At 42.4% G+C, this 15,992-nt stretch overlaps 2 protein-coding genes across 2 annotated transcripts in view; one reads left to right on the forward strand and one right to left on the reverse strand.

Moving 5' to 3' along the window:
- Positions 1–4,944, forward strand: part of ak7b (adenylate kinase 7b) — a 21,393-nt gene extending 16,449 nt beyond the window's left edge. Inside the window, exons 20-22 of the mRNA XM_048975364.1 lie at positions 1,173–2,653; positions 4,466–4,614; positions 4,704–4,944. The gene's annotated coding sequence lies outside the window, so the exon portion shown is untranslated. The remainder of the gene's footprint in view (positions 1–1,172; positions 2,654–4,465; positions 4,615–4,703) is intronic.
- The window catches only part of si:dkey-288a3.2 (protein phosphatase 1 regulatory subunit 37), a 21,326-nt gene extending 5,726 nt beyond the window's left edge, over positions 1–15,600 (reverse strand). Inside the window, exons 1-10 of the mRNA XM_048974208.1 lie at positions 15,445–15,600; positions 14,068–14,165; positions 10,640–10,685; positions 9,958–10,058; positions 9,714–9,833; positions 8,809–8,956; positions 7,049–7,204; positions 6,862–6,974; positions 4,696–4,837; positions 4,439–4,605 (exon numbers count right to left, since the gene is read on the reverse strand). Coding sequence (XP_048830165.1) covers positions 4,439–4,605; positions 4,696–4,837; positions 6,862–6,974; positions 7,049–7,204; positions 8,809–8,956; positions 9,714–9,833; positions 9,958–10,058; positions 10,640–10,685; positions 14,068–14,165; positions 15,445–15,592 — 1,239 coding nt within the window. The 5' untranslated portion in view covers positions 15,593–15,600. The remainder of the gene's footprint in view (positions 1–4,438; positions 4,606–4,695; positions 4,838–6,861; positions 6,975–7,048; positions 7,205–8,808; positions 8,957–9,713; positions 9,834–9,957; positions 10,059–10,639; positions 10,686–14,067; positions 14,166–15,444) is intronic.
- Positions 15,601–15,992: the final 392 nt, after the last annotated feature.

Consider the following 15,992-nt stretch of genomic DNA (forward strand, 5'->3'; position numbering starts at 1 on the left):
TCCCTGTTTTTGAATTATTCTGTATAAATCATGCAGGGATGTATTACAACACATTCATGTGAAGTGGCTTGGGACGACTATATGTTGTGAAAGGTGCTATATAAAAATAAATTGAATCGGAGACGTTCAGACTGCTGACTGATATCAGGCATTCATCAGAGATGGTTAGACTGCTGACCGATATCTGGCACTCATCAGAGTTGTTGGTATAATTGCCGGCTGATATCTGGCATTCATCTGATATGGTCAGTCTGCCGGCTTAAATCTAGCACTCATCAGAAGTGGTCAGACTGCTGGCTGAAATTTGGGCATACGCAAGATACGGTCGAATTCTTGGCTGCAATCTGGCACTCATCAGACATGGTCAGAGATGTGTACTCATCTTCAAGAATGTCAGAAGTGTTTGATGCAGCCCTGTGCTTTGCAAAGACAGTAAAAATCTGAAGTTAAACGACATTTGCATGTATGTGAATAAGATGAATTACAGTAACGTGAATGAGCTGATATTGTCCGTCTTCTCATTACATCCATAAAGATTGGGAATTTTTGACATTCTTACTACTTTCCTTTCTTATTTAGTGAAAACTCAGGACTGAGTAGTTTTGTTTTCCAAAATCTTGGTCCTTTGCAAATCGGAGAGTCAATTCAGCTCATTTATTCAGGGTTTTCTTGAGATCCTCAGGGCTGTAGGAGTTAATGTGAAGTTTTATAAGTTCCTGAGGGGCACACTCAGGCTAATGCCTAATGACAGTCAGGCAGTTCACTAAAACCCAGGTCTTTTCAAGCTTATTATCTGAATTGCTCATAAATGGTTTTTATATTCTGTTTGAAGAGTTGCACATCGTACTGTAGGTCTAGGGGAGAATCCTATGGCCCTTGCCGGCAGCTCTTAAGTGGTTTTATTATGTATTTGGGGAGGATAGGAAGAGTAGTGAGCCAACAGATGTGCCTAGTTCACACCTGCACACCCCATTTCCTTGGGGACCATTTCACAGTGTTCTGTAAGCACTGCAGAGGCAACCCAGAAGGTACCAAATCAAAGCCTGAGCGATGGCAACAGACCTTCAAACGTTTTTAACTTTACAATAATGTGAACATTATTATGTGATCATGAACATAAATTTATTCCATTCTTTCTTTTCTCTTTCTTTGGGACATCTTTCCCTATACAGGTAGTCCACTCGATGTGTCTGACTATCCCAAGATGTTCTACTAAATTAGCTTCAAGCACAAACCCAGCGCCCTGATGTCAGTAACAGAATCTCCAAGCCGGACTTGTCTCCCTGCTCAATCCATGAACAGATATTGATCTTTGTATTATAGACACTTGGAGGCTTACTCAAGGAGCTTCCAGTTCTTGTTTTACCCCTCTGTAAATCAACTGTAAAGCTATTTATGTGAAATTGCACAATATGGAGTAGCATTTGACTGACTGACAGACCATCACTGTGCATCCTTGGCCTCTTCTACTCTAGCTGGCAAAGCGGACAAGAGCTGGAAGCCCCATCTCTGCCACAACTTGGAGGTGTGCTGAACAGCTGGTCTAACCCTGGCTGCCTGGACACTGCCCCAGCCCTTACTAGCCTTGCCAGGATGCCAGCTGATTCATTCTCTGGGCCCTGTCACAGTGATGTCTTCATTGCTAACCACAGCAGACGCCAGCTCCTGGCAGCTACTGGAGGTGACAACAAATCCAATTATCTCCCCTCCACGGTGCCCAGGCAGGCAAACCAGTATGACAGGGACAGAGGCTGCCATTCTCCCCCCAGTGTGCAGTGTCCTTTGTGACCTGGTACTCCAGCTGGAAGGACAGACATGGAGGGGACCCTGAGGTCTACTGCACAGGGGAAGGGAGCCTGTTCACTAAAAAAAAAAAAAAAAAAAACACACAGCCCAATATTTTGAGGAAACCGAAAGCTCCAGCTACTGCACAGTTTGTGAAATCTCAGCGTATTCATGATAAGGTCTAGAACATTTTAATTCCACCCTACGTACTCGGCTCCATTAACATGCATACATATCCTCAACTAGTATGTCTATGAATTATAGCTCAGAGAGCAGTAGGAAGTGATGCTGTTAAAGTGAGTGCAAGAGCCACCAAATGTGAGACTTCAAGGAGCCTGCAGGAGTGAGCAATGCCGCATCGTGGCCCCATGTGTGCTGGAAGCAAGCATCCCAGTCATGGTGGCCTGGTCATCCCAAGCCTATTGCAGCTAACCCCTGGTGACTGCACACTGAGCTCCTGCTTTGTGCTACGCAAGCACTCAGAGGGGCTAATTAATGCCTCGGTATGGAAATGAGTGTCACAGTAAATTACACAGCTAGCAAGCAGGCGAATTTCCTTTGAACATGTCAAGAAGTTGTACTTGATATGCAAATAGAAATGTACACGAAGGCCATGAATACGGAGTGCATGATGACCATGTTTGTAGAACGCCAGCATGAAGACGACACCTACAGAAAGATCACACAACCGGGTCCACAGATCGAGTACACAAGGACTGTGTCTATAACAAGGCAGAGTGAAGACCACATCTACAGAAAGTCCACACAATCTGGTCTACAGAACGAGCAGGATCACACAATGACTGTGTCTATTGGAAAACGTAATGAAGACATCATCTACAGAAAGATCATACCGTGACTAAAAAAGGTCAGTATTCTCCATAATGTGTCTGTGCATGGAGACCCTATTAGCTGCTGAAGACAACATTTTTCTCAGGAGCAAAATGACATTTTATCCAAGTTAACCCCCCCCCCGCCCCCCTCTCTCTCTCTCTCACACACACACACACACACACACACACACACACACACACACACACACACACACACACACACACATAAGTTGGTCTTCCTATCTAAATGGGGACCGTCCATTCATTTCTTTGGGGAAAACCCGAATCCCAATCACGACACCCTTAACCCCCACCCAGCCCTCAACTTAACCATAAGTAACCAACCCAAATGCAAGACTCTCTGCACTTTTACTTTTCTGGTATATTCACAGATTTTTATAAAACTGAGGTTGTCCTAATGGGGACCTGAAGAAGTTTCCCCAAAAGTAAGGAAGTTTCAGGTTTTACCACACTTTCGGGACATTTTGGTCCCCAAATATGATCTATGCAAACACACACACACACACACACACACAATGTTTATTTCAACTTCATGTGTTGTTAGGATCCAGCACCCGACACAATCAGAATCCCTATTGCTTTTAAAACGCTGCATAAATAGCATTTGGCTTTACACAAGGTTTTATCTCAAAAGCAGAAATATAATGTGTTTCTATGCTATTTATAGCTGAGATGGATGTTTTCATTAACACACAGATATTTAACCTTGTGTGTAGAATATTTGGCAGTGATGTTTGATATGTTGTTCATTAGTCCGGTTGACAGATGTATCCCAGGGAAATGCTTCCATACCATGGTGGCCTTCCAGCTATGCGTACATCAATATTTCAAATGAGTAAATAATTGATCGTCACACCAAACTGGGTGATGATCAAATGGAGAAGCTCGAAGATGGATGTTAAAATGTAAGATGTAAACAAAGATGCTACAAGTAACCCTTATTTTACCAGGAAATAGTGCTCATTAGCGATTTATCTCCGCAAAAAAACATTTATGATTGTTTGTAAGTAATATGAATTATGTCACATTACGATATAAAGTTATCAGGATATCAAGCACTGGTAAAGTATTACTGACATGATCTATCACACATGAATGAGATTTATGAGACCAACAAACGCTTTATCCCGCATTAGTTATCCCAGTGACAGCCACTCCCTTGCCATTCAGAGAGCAAGCGGAAGCCTTTTTAACACATTCTGACACAAAAAATTAAACATGATTTGTGCATTAAAAGATGGTAGTTGATACCTAGTAATTAGTAGCATGCAGAGTTTATCAGCCTGAATATCAGCCAGATATGCATCTTTTTTGTTCTTAGAGATTTTGAGATTCACTTAGAACATGCAATAAGCAATGCAACACAAAGATAATATACAGTATATTAACGCCTTACTGCATAACAGCATACAGTAATGTTAATGTTTATATGTAATACAGTTTTTTTTTTTGCAAAGGACTGAACATGAAATGCATGACGTAACGCATATAAGACTTACGTAATGGTGATTTTGTCTGTCTTTAACTTGCGTGATACCAGAATGTCAATGCTCAGAGACAGGATGATGGTAGCAAACCAGCAGATATACACAGCAGCTGCTGTTTATCCCGTCGTGGCATTTAATTGGATACGACTGAAAATGACTAACTAGAGGTGGGAGAGCAACATAAGTCTGCCAGCTAACATGGACACTGAATGAGTTTCCACAGATATGAATCACCCAGAAAACAGACTGTGATACTGAGCACTTCCATCATAGTCTAAGCAGGCTCTATAAAAAGGAGAGTTTGAAACTGACCTCCTCCTCTTTGGGGTTTTTGTCCAGTTCCACCTTGACCAGCGTCCGGTTAAACTTCAGAGCATGTGACAGTGCCAGCAGGCCTCCGGTGCCAATTAGGTTTTCGCAAATATCAAGCTGCTGAATGTGACGACTTTCAGCGATGAATTCAGCCAGGACCACAACACCTGACAAAGGTAAACCCAGACAGAATGAGAGATCATTTCTTTTGTTTGTTAATGTGTGAAAACACAGCAGACAGTGATAAACTCTTATACCTTCACAGGTGATTCCCGTATGGCCGAGGCCGAGCTGCAGGAGTGAGGGGCTGGAGATGAGGGCCTCCTTCAGGATTTGAACCCCCTGGTTCTCAAGATTATTGTTGCCCAAGTTCAATATTTCCAGTGTTTTTATCGAAGGCTGGAATGGAACATGCCCAGTGTGAGGCTACACACAAATAGGGACACAGGATATTCAGTGACTTTCTAAAGAGAAAAGCACTTCTGCTATAAAATCTGGGAAGGGAGTTTGTGTGCATGGAGGCTTTTCATTATGCTTCAGCATTTAGTAAATTAATTCAACTGTAGTGAGAAAATACCATCCTGCAGATGTGAATAACTTACTGATTTGTCCACTTTCCATTCAACACCTCAGCATTTCATACTCTTTGTGCCCCAAACATTGACTGTAATTCAAGAGGAGATGGACTGGGTATCAACAAAACCCCCCAAACGCCTCACAGCCCTTGTAGGCCCTGATTGGAGCCTCCTAAATGGTCATTCCCCAAACTCTTCACATGGTACACGGGCACCAAGGCAGAAAGCACAAGCGCCAGATTAATGCCACACAGAGGTTAGGAGTTAAGTTTCCTTCTCTATTTCGAGTGCTTTGAAATTATTTATTTTTGTCAGACAACGACAAAATGCGCTTTTGTTGCTTCTGTGTTTCTAGTAATACAAGCTGTACAAAGATAAATTGGACCAAGCAGCTGCCCCCCCTTCTCCCTGCCAGTCTGCAAAATCAGTCGCCGGACACCCCATGAAATTTGTTTCTGGCAATGGGCCTGGAGCTGCAAGCTCAAAGTAATGAAAGACTGATAGAGCTATTGGCGGAAGGCTGTCTTAACCTTTTAACTCAAGTCACATCCTGAAAACATAAATCTTAAAAAAAATAAATAAAAAGCTGTGATCAATGGTGGAATTCACCTATTCATAACAAATGTATTTTATTGTTCTGTTATTTTATTTAACGATGCCTGAGACTCCAGTGGAACAGTTTGTGGTTCATAGTTTCTTTTTTCGAGGCAACGCAGAAAAAAGGTTAATAACAGCCCTTCTAGTGTCATATTCAACAGGATCGGCCTTTGGGCTAATTATGATCATTATAGTCACAAAGACATCCACGTATCTTTCTTAATGACAGTCCACAATAAGTAAAAAACCCCATAACACATATCTATTATTTAATCAAAGTGATCCCATTCAACCAGCTGGAATGGTGAGAACAGGCTTTATTTTTATCCCAGTCTAACCAACCTGGAAGCCAAGAGGGGAGAACAGCAGGCCCTTAATTTCTATCCATTTAATTTCTCTTGCTGGAATGAAAGAGCATGTGCTTCATTCTGACAGTCAGCAGATCTGATTTTACAGGAGGTCCTGGATAGTGTGTCTTTTACTCTAAGCTGAGGTCTGATACTGTGGAGTCTGAATCCAGTGGAGGAATACGGTTGAGAGGTATGGCAGCTGTTCTAGCAGCCTGTGTGGAGTCTGACTCCAGTGGAGGAACACGGTTGAGAGGTATGGCAGCTGTTCTAGCAGCCTGTGTGGAGTCTGATTCCAGTGGAGGAACACGGTTGAGAGGTAAGGCAGCTGTTCTAGCAGCCTGTGTGGAGTCTGAATCCAGTGGAGGAACACGGTTGAGAGGTAAGGCAGCTGTTCTAGCAGCCTGTGTGGAGTCTGAATCCAGTGGAGGAACACGGTTGAGAGGTAAGGCAGCTGTTCTAGCAGCCTGTGTGGAGTCTGATTCCAGTGGAGGAACACGGTTGAGAGGTAAGGCAGCTGTTCTAGCAGCCTGTGTGGAGTCTGACTCCAGTGGAGGAACACGGTTGAGAGGTAAGGCAGCTGTTCTTGCAGCCTGTGTGGAGTCTTCCACAGCTTCTCGCTCCCGAAAATGGTGTGAAGTCTTGGGGCAGCACACTGTGCTGAGTGTCAAACGTACTATGCACAGAATCGATAAATGTGTTTTAGTGCAGTGTTTCCTAATCCGATCCTTGGGGACCCACACACAGTCTGCATTTTTGAGAGCAAAAATGTAGACTGTCTGGCAGATAGCTCAAAGGGAGCCAAAACGTGGACAGGCTGTGGGTCCCTGAGGACTGGACTGGGAAACACTGCTTTAGCGTGAGCAACGCTTTTTCATTGCAGCATTCTCTGGGAATTTCTTACCAGAACACCAGCCAGGTGGACCATGCCATGGTTTGTGAGATGGTTACTCCGCAGCATCAGCTGTTGCAGTCTGCTTCTCTGAGCTTTTAGACCATCACAGATCTCCTCCAGACCTGCTGGGGAGAACAAATCCCATTACAAAGCCACTGATACAATAGAGAGAGGTGTTAACTGTGTTAATATTCACCTGAATCAGTTATCAGATTATTGCTGATGTCCAGACACTTGAGACTCTGGTTGAACTTCAGAAGGTCTCCCAGTTGCATTGAATCTTGGAAACTGTTCAGCTTGTTGTTAGCCAGATAAAGTTCTCGAAGGGTGGTATTCATCTTCAGAATTCCAACTGAGAATCAGACCAGAAAAACATCAGTAAAGTACTTTGAGAAGAAAAAAGAATAACTGTGACTATGATTGTAGGTACTGAAGTATGGTTGTGGACTCCATAGAGGGTCACACCATCCCTCTCTTACGGCTCCTATCATAAGTTCTTTGAAAGAATTACAGACACATTGCAGATGTTTTTTTCCCTTCATGTTTTTATTCCTTTTGGAGAATCCCCTGAAATTACTGCCCTTTGTGATGAACTAGATGTAAGTAAAATAGAACCGCATATTTGTGCATGTCAGTATCAAATAGCTGACAGACATTTCAGGACTTGAGTGAACTGTCCCTAGACATTCTCCAGTCATTCATAAGTGCCTCCTCTCTATGTACTGTGTTTTGCTCTATTCAGTGAACCAGCATCAGTTTGCAGTGTCAACATGTGAAGCATCTTCAGCTACTTGGTTGGAGATGCGTTTTGGGTTTTCTTTGTATCCCGACCTTTTGAAAGAATACAATACAGGTGTTTATGATTTTTATGATTGCTGTGCTTTTCTTGTAGCACACACAGTGGATCATCAAAATGCATTTAGTTGATTTTTGATGAAGTACTTTTAGTTTTCTTTTTGTCTGTCCATATTGTTGTCGTCAAGATTGATTCTGGTGAATCCAATGTGTGGACACCAGATCCTCATTGACAGCCCACTGATCAATAGCTGTGACGTGCAGCCAACATCCTTGAGCTTGGCCCTCAGCGATGACATGTCAAAGCAATGATAGAAGCAAGTTTCTATTCAGTTGCACCTGGGACTTTCTAAGTCTGTCAGGGCAAACATTTTCCTTTCTAACTCAAAGTCACAGCAAACATTTTCTCAACTTTTCTTCATCAGGAATTCCACGAACACTTGATCATCTGGAACACCTTGAGCATCTGAAACTGAGCCAGTGACACTGGCTCTCTTTGGACTCTTTCTTAGTCAAGTATAGACCACACGAAGAAGACCACTCCATTTCCCAGCATTGCTTTTGTTTCACCTATTCTGTAACATATAATATTCATATATAAAAAGCGCATAAACTATATCTCAACTTCTCCATAGTTCAGAACCAACTAATTTCTCATTGTCTGTAACAGCAGCATTATCAGTGAAAGTGACTCCAATATCACAGCTAAATCGGGTTATGAAGTTACTGGCTGCAGTGGTACGTGCAGATCGGTGCAGCATTGTGTAAAGTGACAAGCAGAAGATTAGGACATCTAATCCTGGGTGATTCTTGCTGTGTGGGTCAAGGGCCAAAATCTGGCTCTCCTTCTCCTATCATCTGTTCCTGCTGGTCAGCCTGGCCGGTCCTGTACCTGTGCTGGGCCCTCCCAGTGAGGCCGTGGACAGACACACACGTCAGCGACCACTACGTTTAGGTATGTATTGTCTCTGTGAAAGGAGCAGTATGTAAATCACGTGTGAAAAACTGCATTATGATCCTAATAGCCTTTCCATTGTTAAACAATAGAAATTCTACTCCACAATGAACTGAAATGCAAAGTGAGAATAAGCTTTAAATGTTTGTCCTATCTTGGCATGCTCCCCTGTGACCCTGAACCTATTCTCAGGAGTGCAGGCCTACCTAGAGTGAAGAGGGGTGTTCCACTCAGACTGCTGTTGTCCAAGTGCAGCACTGACAACCTGCTGGTAAGGAGAGATCCTGACAGCAAGCGTGCGGGGCGCTCCAAGAGGGGCATGTCGCTGGCATCCAGCCTCTCCAGGTAGCGGCTCTGCGGGAGAAGCGTGAGCCGTAAATGATCCTGGGACTTGCTCACCTCTAACCCTAAGTCCCCTTTACCTCTGCCTCCAAGTCTGCTCCACCCTTCCTTCTAGACTATCTATTTCACAAGTAGATGGTTTCTTACCAGGGATATATGACATTTCATAGGGTAACTGATTACATGTGTGCTTTTTACCATAGAATTTTCGGTAACACTTAACATTAACCGTCTCTTCGTAATGCACTAATGACGCTTTCAGTGCACCTTCATTTATAATACATTCATAGGACATTCAGTGCAGCTTCATAATGCATTCATAGAGCATCCATAAACAGCATGTATTGATACCTCAATATCCTAACATACCTTAACAGCTGAAATACACATTAAGAACAAACATTATATGATTATACGATTGCAATATTTGCTATTATCATAAGGTTTGCTATTAATGTACATTTAAGCTATTAAGGTATTTTAGGATCTTAAGGTATATGTAAATACTGCTTATGAATGTACTATAAATGCATTATGAAGGTGCACTGAATGTTCTATGAATGCAGTATAAAGGCATCATGAAGAAGCACTTAATGTAGCAACCAAACTTTCTGCCTACTCACACAGTTCAATTTGAATTCTCAGAAAATGGATCCACTTCTGCAAACAGTGTACAGCAGGGTTAAAATGTCGGTAACTGATAATCACAAAGTCTGTAATTATACACTCTTAATACAGTTCTTTGAAGTTGATTGTTATTGAACTGTACCTGCTGAATTAAGTGCGAGAGCGCTTGCCAACCTGAAATCCCGATATTTGCATTGAAAGATATGTCCAGATGTTTTGCTGATTCATAGTATAAAATCATGTCCAATAATGAAGCAGCACCCTAAAAAAACATCACTGAGCATCAGACAAGGCAGGTTAAGGCTGAAGACAGCTGTTAGAAAGCTCCACCACGACAGGTATAAATGTCCACAGAGCCGACAAAGCTGTTCTCTCAAAGCACTTACATTCTCCTCCAGCTCTGTCTCCCGTAGATTGATGAAATCAAACTGCAGTAATTTTAGAATATCTTCAAGAGTCTCACATGAATGGTTATCTAATCGCTCACCTGAAAAGCAATCAGAATTTGTATAATTATGATTTCCTCGCAGCCAAATTGCCCATCTCAGTCAGGAGCCTAAGCTTTCCGAAGGTGGAAAGCAGAGATAATAATGGGCCAGAAGAGACCCAAATGTTTGCTCTGACTTTTCAGCTTTCGCTCCCCGCAGAGACGACTAAAAGCGACTCAGACTTTCCCTACAAAGGAATGAGCTTGTCTAGCTCTAAATCTGATGGTGTTTCCAGGAACTAAAACTCAAAGCACACAGCTTACTGTAGAAGCGGTTTAATGCCCAGTGCCATTGTCCTCACTGTACATGCAAAGCTCTGGTTCTTGTTGTCATGATTGGACCTGGGGATTTATTCCACGATGAAGCCCTCTGTGCCGATTGTATAATTTGATAATCTGACCTGACTTATCTGCAAGTGTACATTAATGGTGTGAAGACCGATATTCTGAAAGAGGTCATGCTGCCATGTAGGTGTAAATAGCATTAGGAGCAATCAAAGGCAGACCACAGCAGTACAGTAAATACTAAAATTCTATCCCTTTTCACACAGGGATTGATGAGACGTCAGTAACAATGTTACCTTGCAGATCTAACTGTGCGCACCGGCCTTGCACTATTGCCCCCTCCTGGAGAAAAAGTAAAAGAGACTCATCATATTCATACAAACATTAAGACTAAGATTAACTTTATTGATCCCAGGAGGAAATTCTGGTGCATGTAGCAGCAGCAACATAGTGCACCAACAAACATACACATAGTTGCAAACAGACAAACGTGGGGCAAATTTACAAAGTAGTACATGGTGCACAAACGAATGAAGCATTCCGAAAAACAGAAATGCGATGCTAAAATAAATATTTAAAGGTGATAATAATAATGAAATGCAATGCTGTTGCCATTTGTGAAGGCCTATGTGGAATTTGCTGGATTTGATGAATAGTGAGATAATAATGAGGTGTTAAGCAGCTAAATGGGTAGCCTAGTGGGAAGCACTCTCAGCTCCCCTCTCCAGGGCTGGGTTTGAATGTTGTCCCCCCCCCAATGTGGGAAGTTTTGTCTGGTTTCTCCCTGCAGCCCAAATACATGTAGCTAGCTGGAGTGAGGTCTTCCCCTGCCATGAGCTGGCATCCTGTCTGGGGGGTGGGTGGGTTCCCTGCTTTGTGCTTTCTGGGGCAGACTTACTGAGACCTTGGATCAGAGATGGGGAGGTCTTTAGTAAAGGCATATGGCGTAGTATGTAATGTGACTACAGGACTGACAGAATTTGTATTGATTATATATTGTCTATTTTTTTCACCTGGGCTCTGACTTGCGATGGACGCTGGGAGAAATGCGTATTCTCATTTTTTTGTTTAGGAAATTTTGTACCATTTTCTCAAAATATTAGAGCATGTATGATGATGATGTTAACCAAGCCCGTGAAGCACGGTGATCCAAATGCAGGTCCTCATGCGTCACACAGAAAAGGCAAGGAAACACCAGGCAGCGTTTGGACCTGAGATGTGACAACCATGATGTAGAATTAATGAGCTGTCTGGTGCAGAGCACAGTATGTGCAGAAACGGGGCTAAAGAAACGATTCTTTCATTTAATTTCATGGAGCTTGATAGCGAGAAGCCTTTAAAACGCTCACGTTGCAAGAATGGCGTAAGTCGCGAGGACGGTGACGTCTGCACCTATGACTGCTCTGCAGTCTGCAGCTTCTGTGACGGCAGTGACACCACGACTGAATGGCAGGGAAAACCAGGGATGACCGCGGAAAATGTGTATTATGCTGGAATGATGAGATCCGGCAACCAGCTCCCATTCCTCAGCAGACTAAGTAACAGGAACAGGACTAGAAGCGGTTTATAGTTCATGAGTTAAAACACAAGAAATATAAGCAGTTTGTACTGTAAACGTTCCCAAGGGTTAAAATCAGCAGCATATTTCCTTTCAGCGTCTTTTCAGCAATAAAGGATAAATTATTTAAAATAACACGACCTTTTATCTCACGCCCTTTGAAGGCAGTAAATTAAAAATGTAAATTGGGGAGCTAATTAATATGCAAATGTATTCATTCCCAGTTAACAATTAGCAATTAAACCAGCAGTGTCTAGAAAGAGCATAGACAAAATTAGTAACTTAATTTATCATTAAAAAAATGAAAACGTACACAAAATTTTAATTGACTTTCAAAATATTTTCACTTTTTCCTTTGTTCATCTACCCCAATTTGAAATTGAAGATACTGCTTTCTAAGGTAAAACCAATAACTGGAGTCATAAAATGTGCCCTAACCCCAGAAAGTATATATTTAGGTTTCTGTGGATGGTGTGTTATGAACATCCACTACTGATTGCTGCGATAACAAGTCGAAGTTCCAGTATGGGTTAGACATCCTTAGCTGACACCATTTAAAGCAAAGGATTTTAGGCTCCCTTCAGCTACTGGATGCTTTATTTTAGTTTTCTGGCTCGAGTATAAAGGAGACACATCTATCCGATTGTCTTAAACCAGAAATGATATGGGCATGCTTCTTAAAATTTACCCCGGAAAATGAAATAACCTTCTCTCTCCCATATTAAGCCACGTCCATTAGTCACATCCACTAATGCATATCATGTCCAGCTGCTGTGAACACTGAGCCCATTAGGGATGCTGAATGAAAATATACAGAGTTCGGCGTCGACCTTTTCATCACTCGCGGTCTTTGTCTGCTGCCTCCCTTCAGCTTGTTGATTTTGGTATCTACCTGAACATTCAGGGTTTCGGGTTGGAAAGGCCCGCTTAATGAAACCCATCTAAGAAGCTTCATCAGCGCTTGTACGTTGAGGCTATCAATGTGTCTGCATCAGGCCGAAAGAGCTGCAGCCACTGTTCGCCCAACTCCGTTATTGTTTTTGTGTCTTATGAAGATCTGACCAAAAGAAGTTCTCTTCTATGTGGTTTTAAACTGTTCAAAGGAAGCCGAAAACCCCAGGGTACAGTAAATGTTTTAAACAGCCTTCCACGGCCTTCCCCCGGGCACTCATCTTCCTCAAAAACTTCATTTAATAAATATGCTTGCTAAGCTGTGATATTACATACTCTTATTATGAGCGTGGTTTTAGATATGTCTCCTTTCAGCTATCGTTTAACTGTACATCTGTTTCTGTTTTTGGAGAGACCACCTATACTAGCCTGTGTTTGAGCTGAATTATGCTGCATGCGTTTAATTCCCAGAAATAGACTGGCGTCCCATTCAGAGGGTCCCCTATTTTGGGTATTTATCTTCCTAACATCGGGACCCTATACTGGCTAAGCAGTTTAGATGAATGTGTGTAATGTCCACTGCTTTCAGCAAGTCATTCACTGCATGTGTTTTATGTAAAAATAAGCATGAGTAAAATATTAACGCAAAATATAGTACAGATGTTCCTCAACTTACGATGGGGTTTAGTTCTGATGAGCCTATCGTAAGTCGAAAAATATCGTAAGCCGAATATGAATGTGATATGATAGACACTTAAGTAACTATATGATACATCGATAAACACTGTATGAGATGTTTGCGCTCGCAGTCGCTATGGAGACTAGAAGTGTGGCTGCGTAGTTGTTGCTATCGCTCAGCGTCAGTACAAAGAGTTGAACGGCATATTGCTGGTCCGGGGAACAGATCAAAAGTCAAAGTTTGGCCTGATGACTGCGAAGTGTGAATCGCTACTGCGCCATTGTAAAACCAAAATATCTTAAGTCGAACCATCGTAAAGCAAGGAGAATATAAAATTATATAATTTTTTATATAAAATTAATAAAAAATGACTGTGGCACCTGGATAGTATTTGTTTACAGCTTTGTCATTTTAATTTTATTAACTGATTAGAGTTTTCTGTGAATATCCTAGTCTGGAGAGCTGTGTTTTGATTGGAGGAGAGGTCGGAATCACTAAGTCATAGAGAAGCTGCATTGGGGACTCACATGATCACTGTGCATGCTGGCATGAGCCGGCAGGGTAACAGGCATTGGATTGTAGTCGCAGTACCATACCTGGAGCTGCTGCAGTACTTTCGATATGGGTTCCACATGGTATTTGACACAACTCTGCTTGTAAGCTGACATCACCTCCATCAAGGTGATACTGTCAACTAAAATAAAAGAACAGGATAAACAGCGGTCCAGTATTTATCTGCTGTGTCCAGAAGGGGATTAAAATATAAACAGGAACCTGAAGATGCGTGTATTTTCTTGATTGCCACCAGCCACATTAGAAAAAGCATACCAATGAGAATGAAGATTCCCTGCTATGTACGGATGTGTGGGGCACGACAGTCTGCTAAGCTTATTGGTGCTTTTACACTCGGTGACAAAACAGTTAAGCACCCAGGAGTGATGGTCCGATTTGGATGTAATTTGGCACACGTGCAGACCAGCGATGGTTATGTACAGTAAATGATTTGATTTGCAAGGAGCTGGCAAGTCTAGTCACCAGACACAGAGGACGCCTCGTAGATGCATTAGACAGCTTTACCAGCACTTGACGGAGTTTTATAGGGGTCACATTGTGGGTTTGCATGAGGCCTGGTGGTCGTACTGTGCCATTTCCTGGCATGAGGGGCATGCAGATGTCACAGTCGCCCGATGTTGGAACCAAGGGGCACGCGAGGGCACCCACACACGTTGTGAAAGTTCCGGTCGCCCAAGACAGACCACACCAAGGGAGTTTCAAGCATTACAGAACTCCATGACATCTGTGCCTGCCATCCAGACACAGGTATTGGATTCTCTACAAAACCTGCACTGTGCCCATACTGCCCACTCTGTTGTCCGTTTGATCTGATATTATAATCACTGCGATACAGTCACATGACCTTTCAGATTCATTTCATATCCACCACTCCGTCTATATGCTTTTGTTTGTCACTGAGTGTGTATGAAATGTGTTCATGTAAGGTAGAGAGAAGAAGCTCCTCGAGAACCAGCAATGCACAGAAACGTCACTGGGCTGCTGGGTTGGTTGAAAAACAACCTTGAGATATATAGGCAAACAAACCATAAATAAAATTTTAGCTTAAATTATTTTAATCATGGTTTCTGTTTTTTTTTTACATAAGAGAAGAGCAGGTATTCAGGTCAGGGGAGTGTTTAATAGAACTTACATTCCTAAGTGTCATATTTATATTGAATTTAATGATGAAATTTTTTGCCTAAAAAATACTCTTCCTGCAGGCAAATAATTACCATGGTAGGCTAAGCATTAATGGCAGACAAGTGTGTTATACATCACTGTAGGACATGACGCACACTCAAGCAAAGAATAATGAATATATCAAATTCTTCAGAACGCATCACAACTTGCATTTAAAAAACAATTCTTAACAACGTTTAGCCGAAGTGGGCGAGGAAACTGTAGCTTTCTCTGCTTACCCAGTTTTGACGGCGTCCTGAGCTCCTCAATACCTGACACCATGTCCTCATCCGGAGGAAAAGATACATGTTTACAGCCTCTGCGTTTCTTTGGAAGGTGAGCTGGAGCCGAGAGCGTGTCTGTTTGGCTGTTCTCACTGTCAGCCATTCTCAGAGTGAACACGTCGCGTTCCAAGCATGGGTCAACTGAAATTCAATGTGTCACGAGTCACGAAACGGACTTACGTGTCAGTTTATCTGTCTGTCATTGCTTGATGAGGAAACGTCCACCTTCAGGTCTTTAAGTTTGTAGAATACGCCCAGCAGTTGAACCACATATATATATTTAACATTCAATCCTGACAGCAATCAAAACAAGCTCCCTTTTGGTTCCAAGTGTTCAGCAATGGCGTCTCTTACGGTGTTAGAGCTGACCTGGCTTCTGTTCGGGACTGTGCTGCCTGAAATGGGATAATGCAACATCCATTATTTATCGATCCGTCTTCCTAGCAGGCATGTGAAATTCAATATTTCCATATCAAATAGCTGTATAAAACAAACAGAAGCTA

This window comes from Brienomyrus brachyistius, chromosome 14, assembly GCF_023856365.1.
Source record: "Brienomyrus brachyistius isolate T26 chromosome 14, BBRACH_0.4, whole genome shotgun sequence".
Lineage (NCBI taxonomy): Eukaryota > Metazoa > Chordata > Actinopteri > Osteoglossiformes > Mormyridae > Brienomyrus > Brienomyrus brachyistius.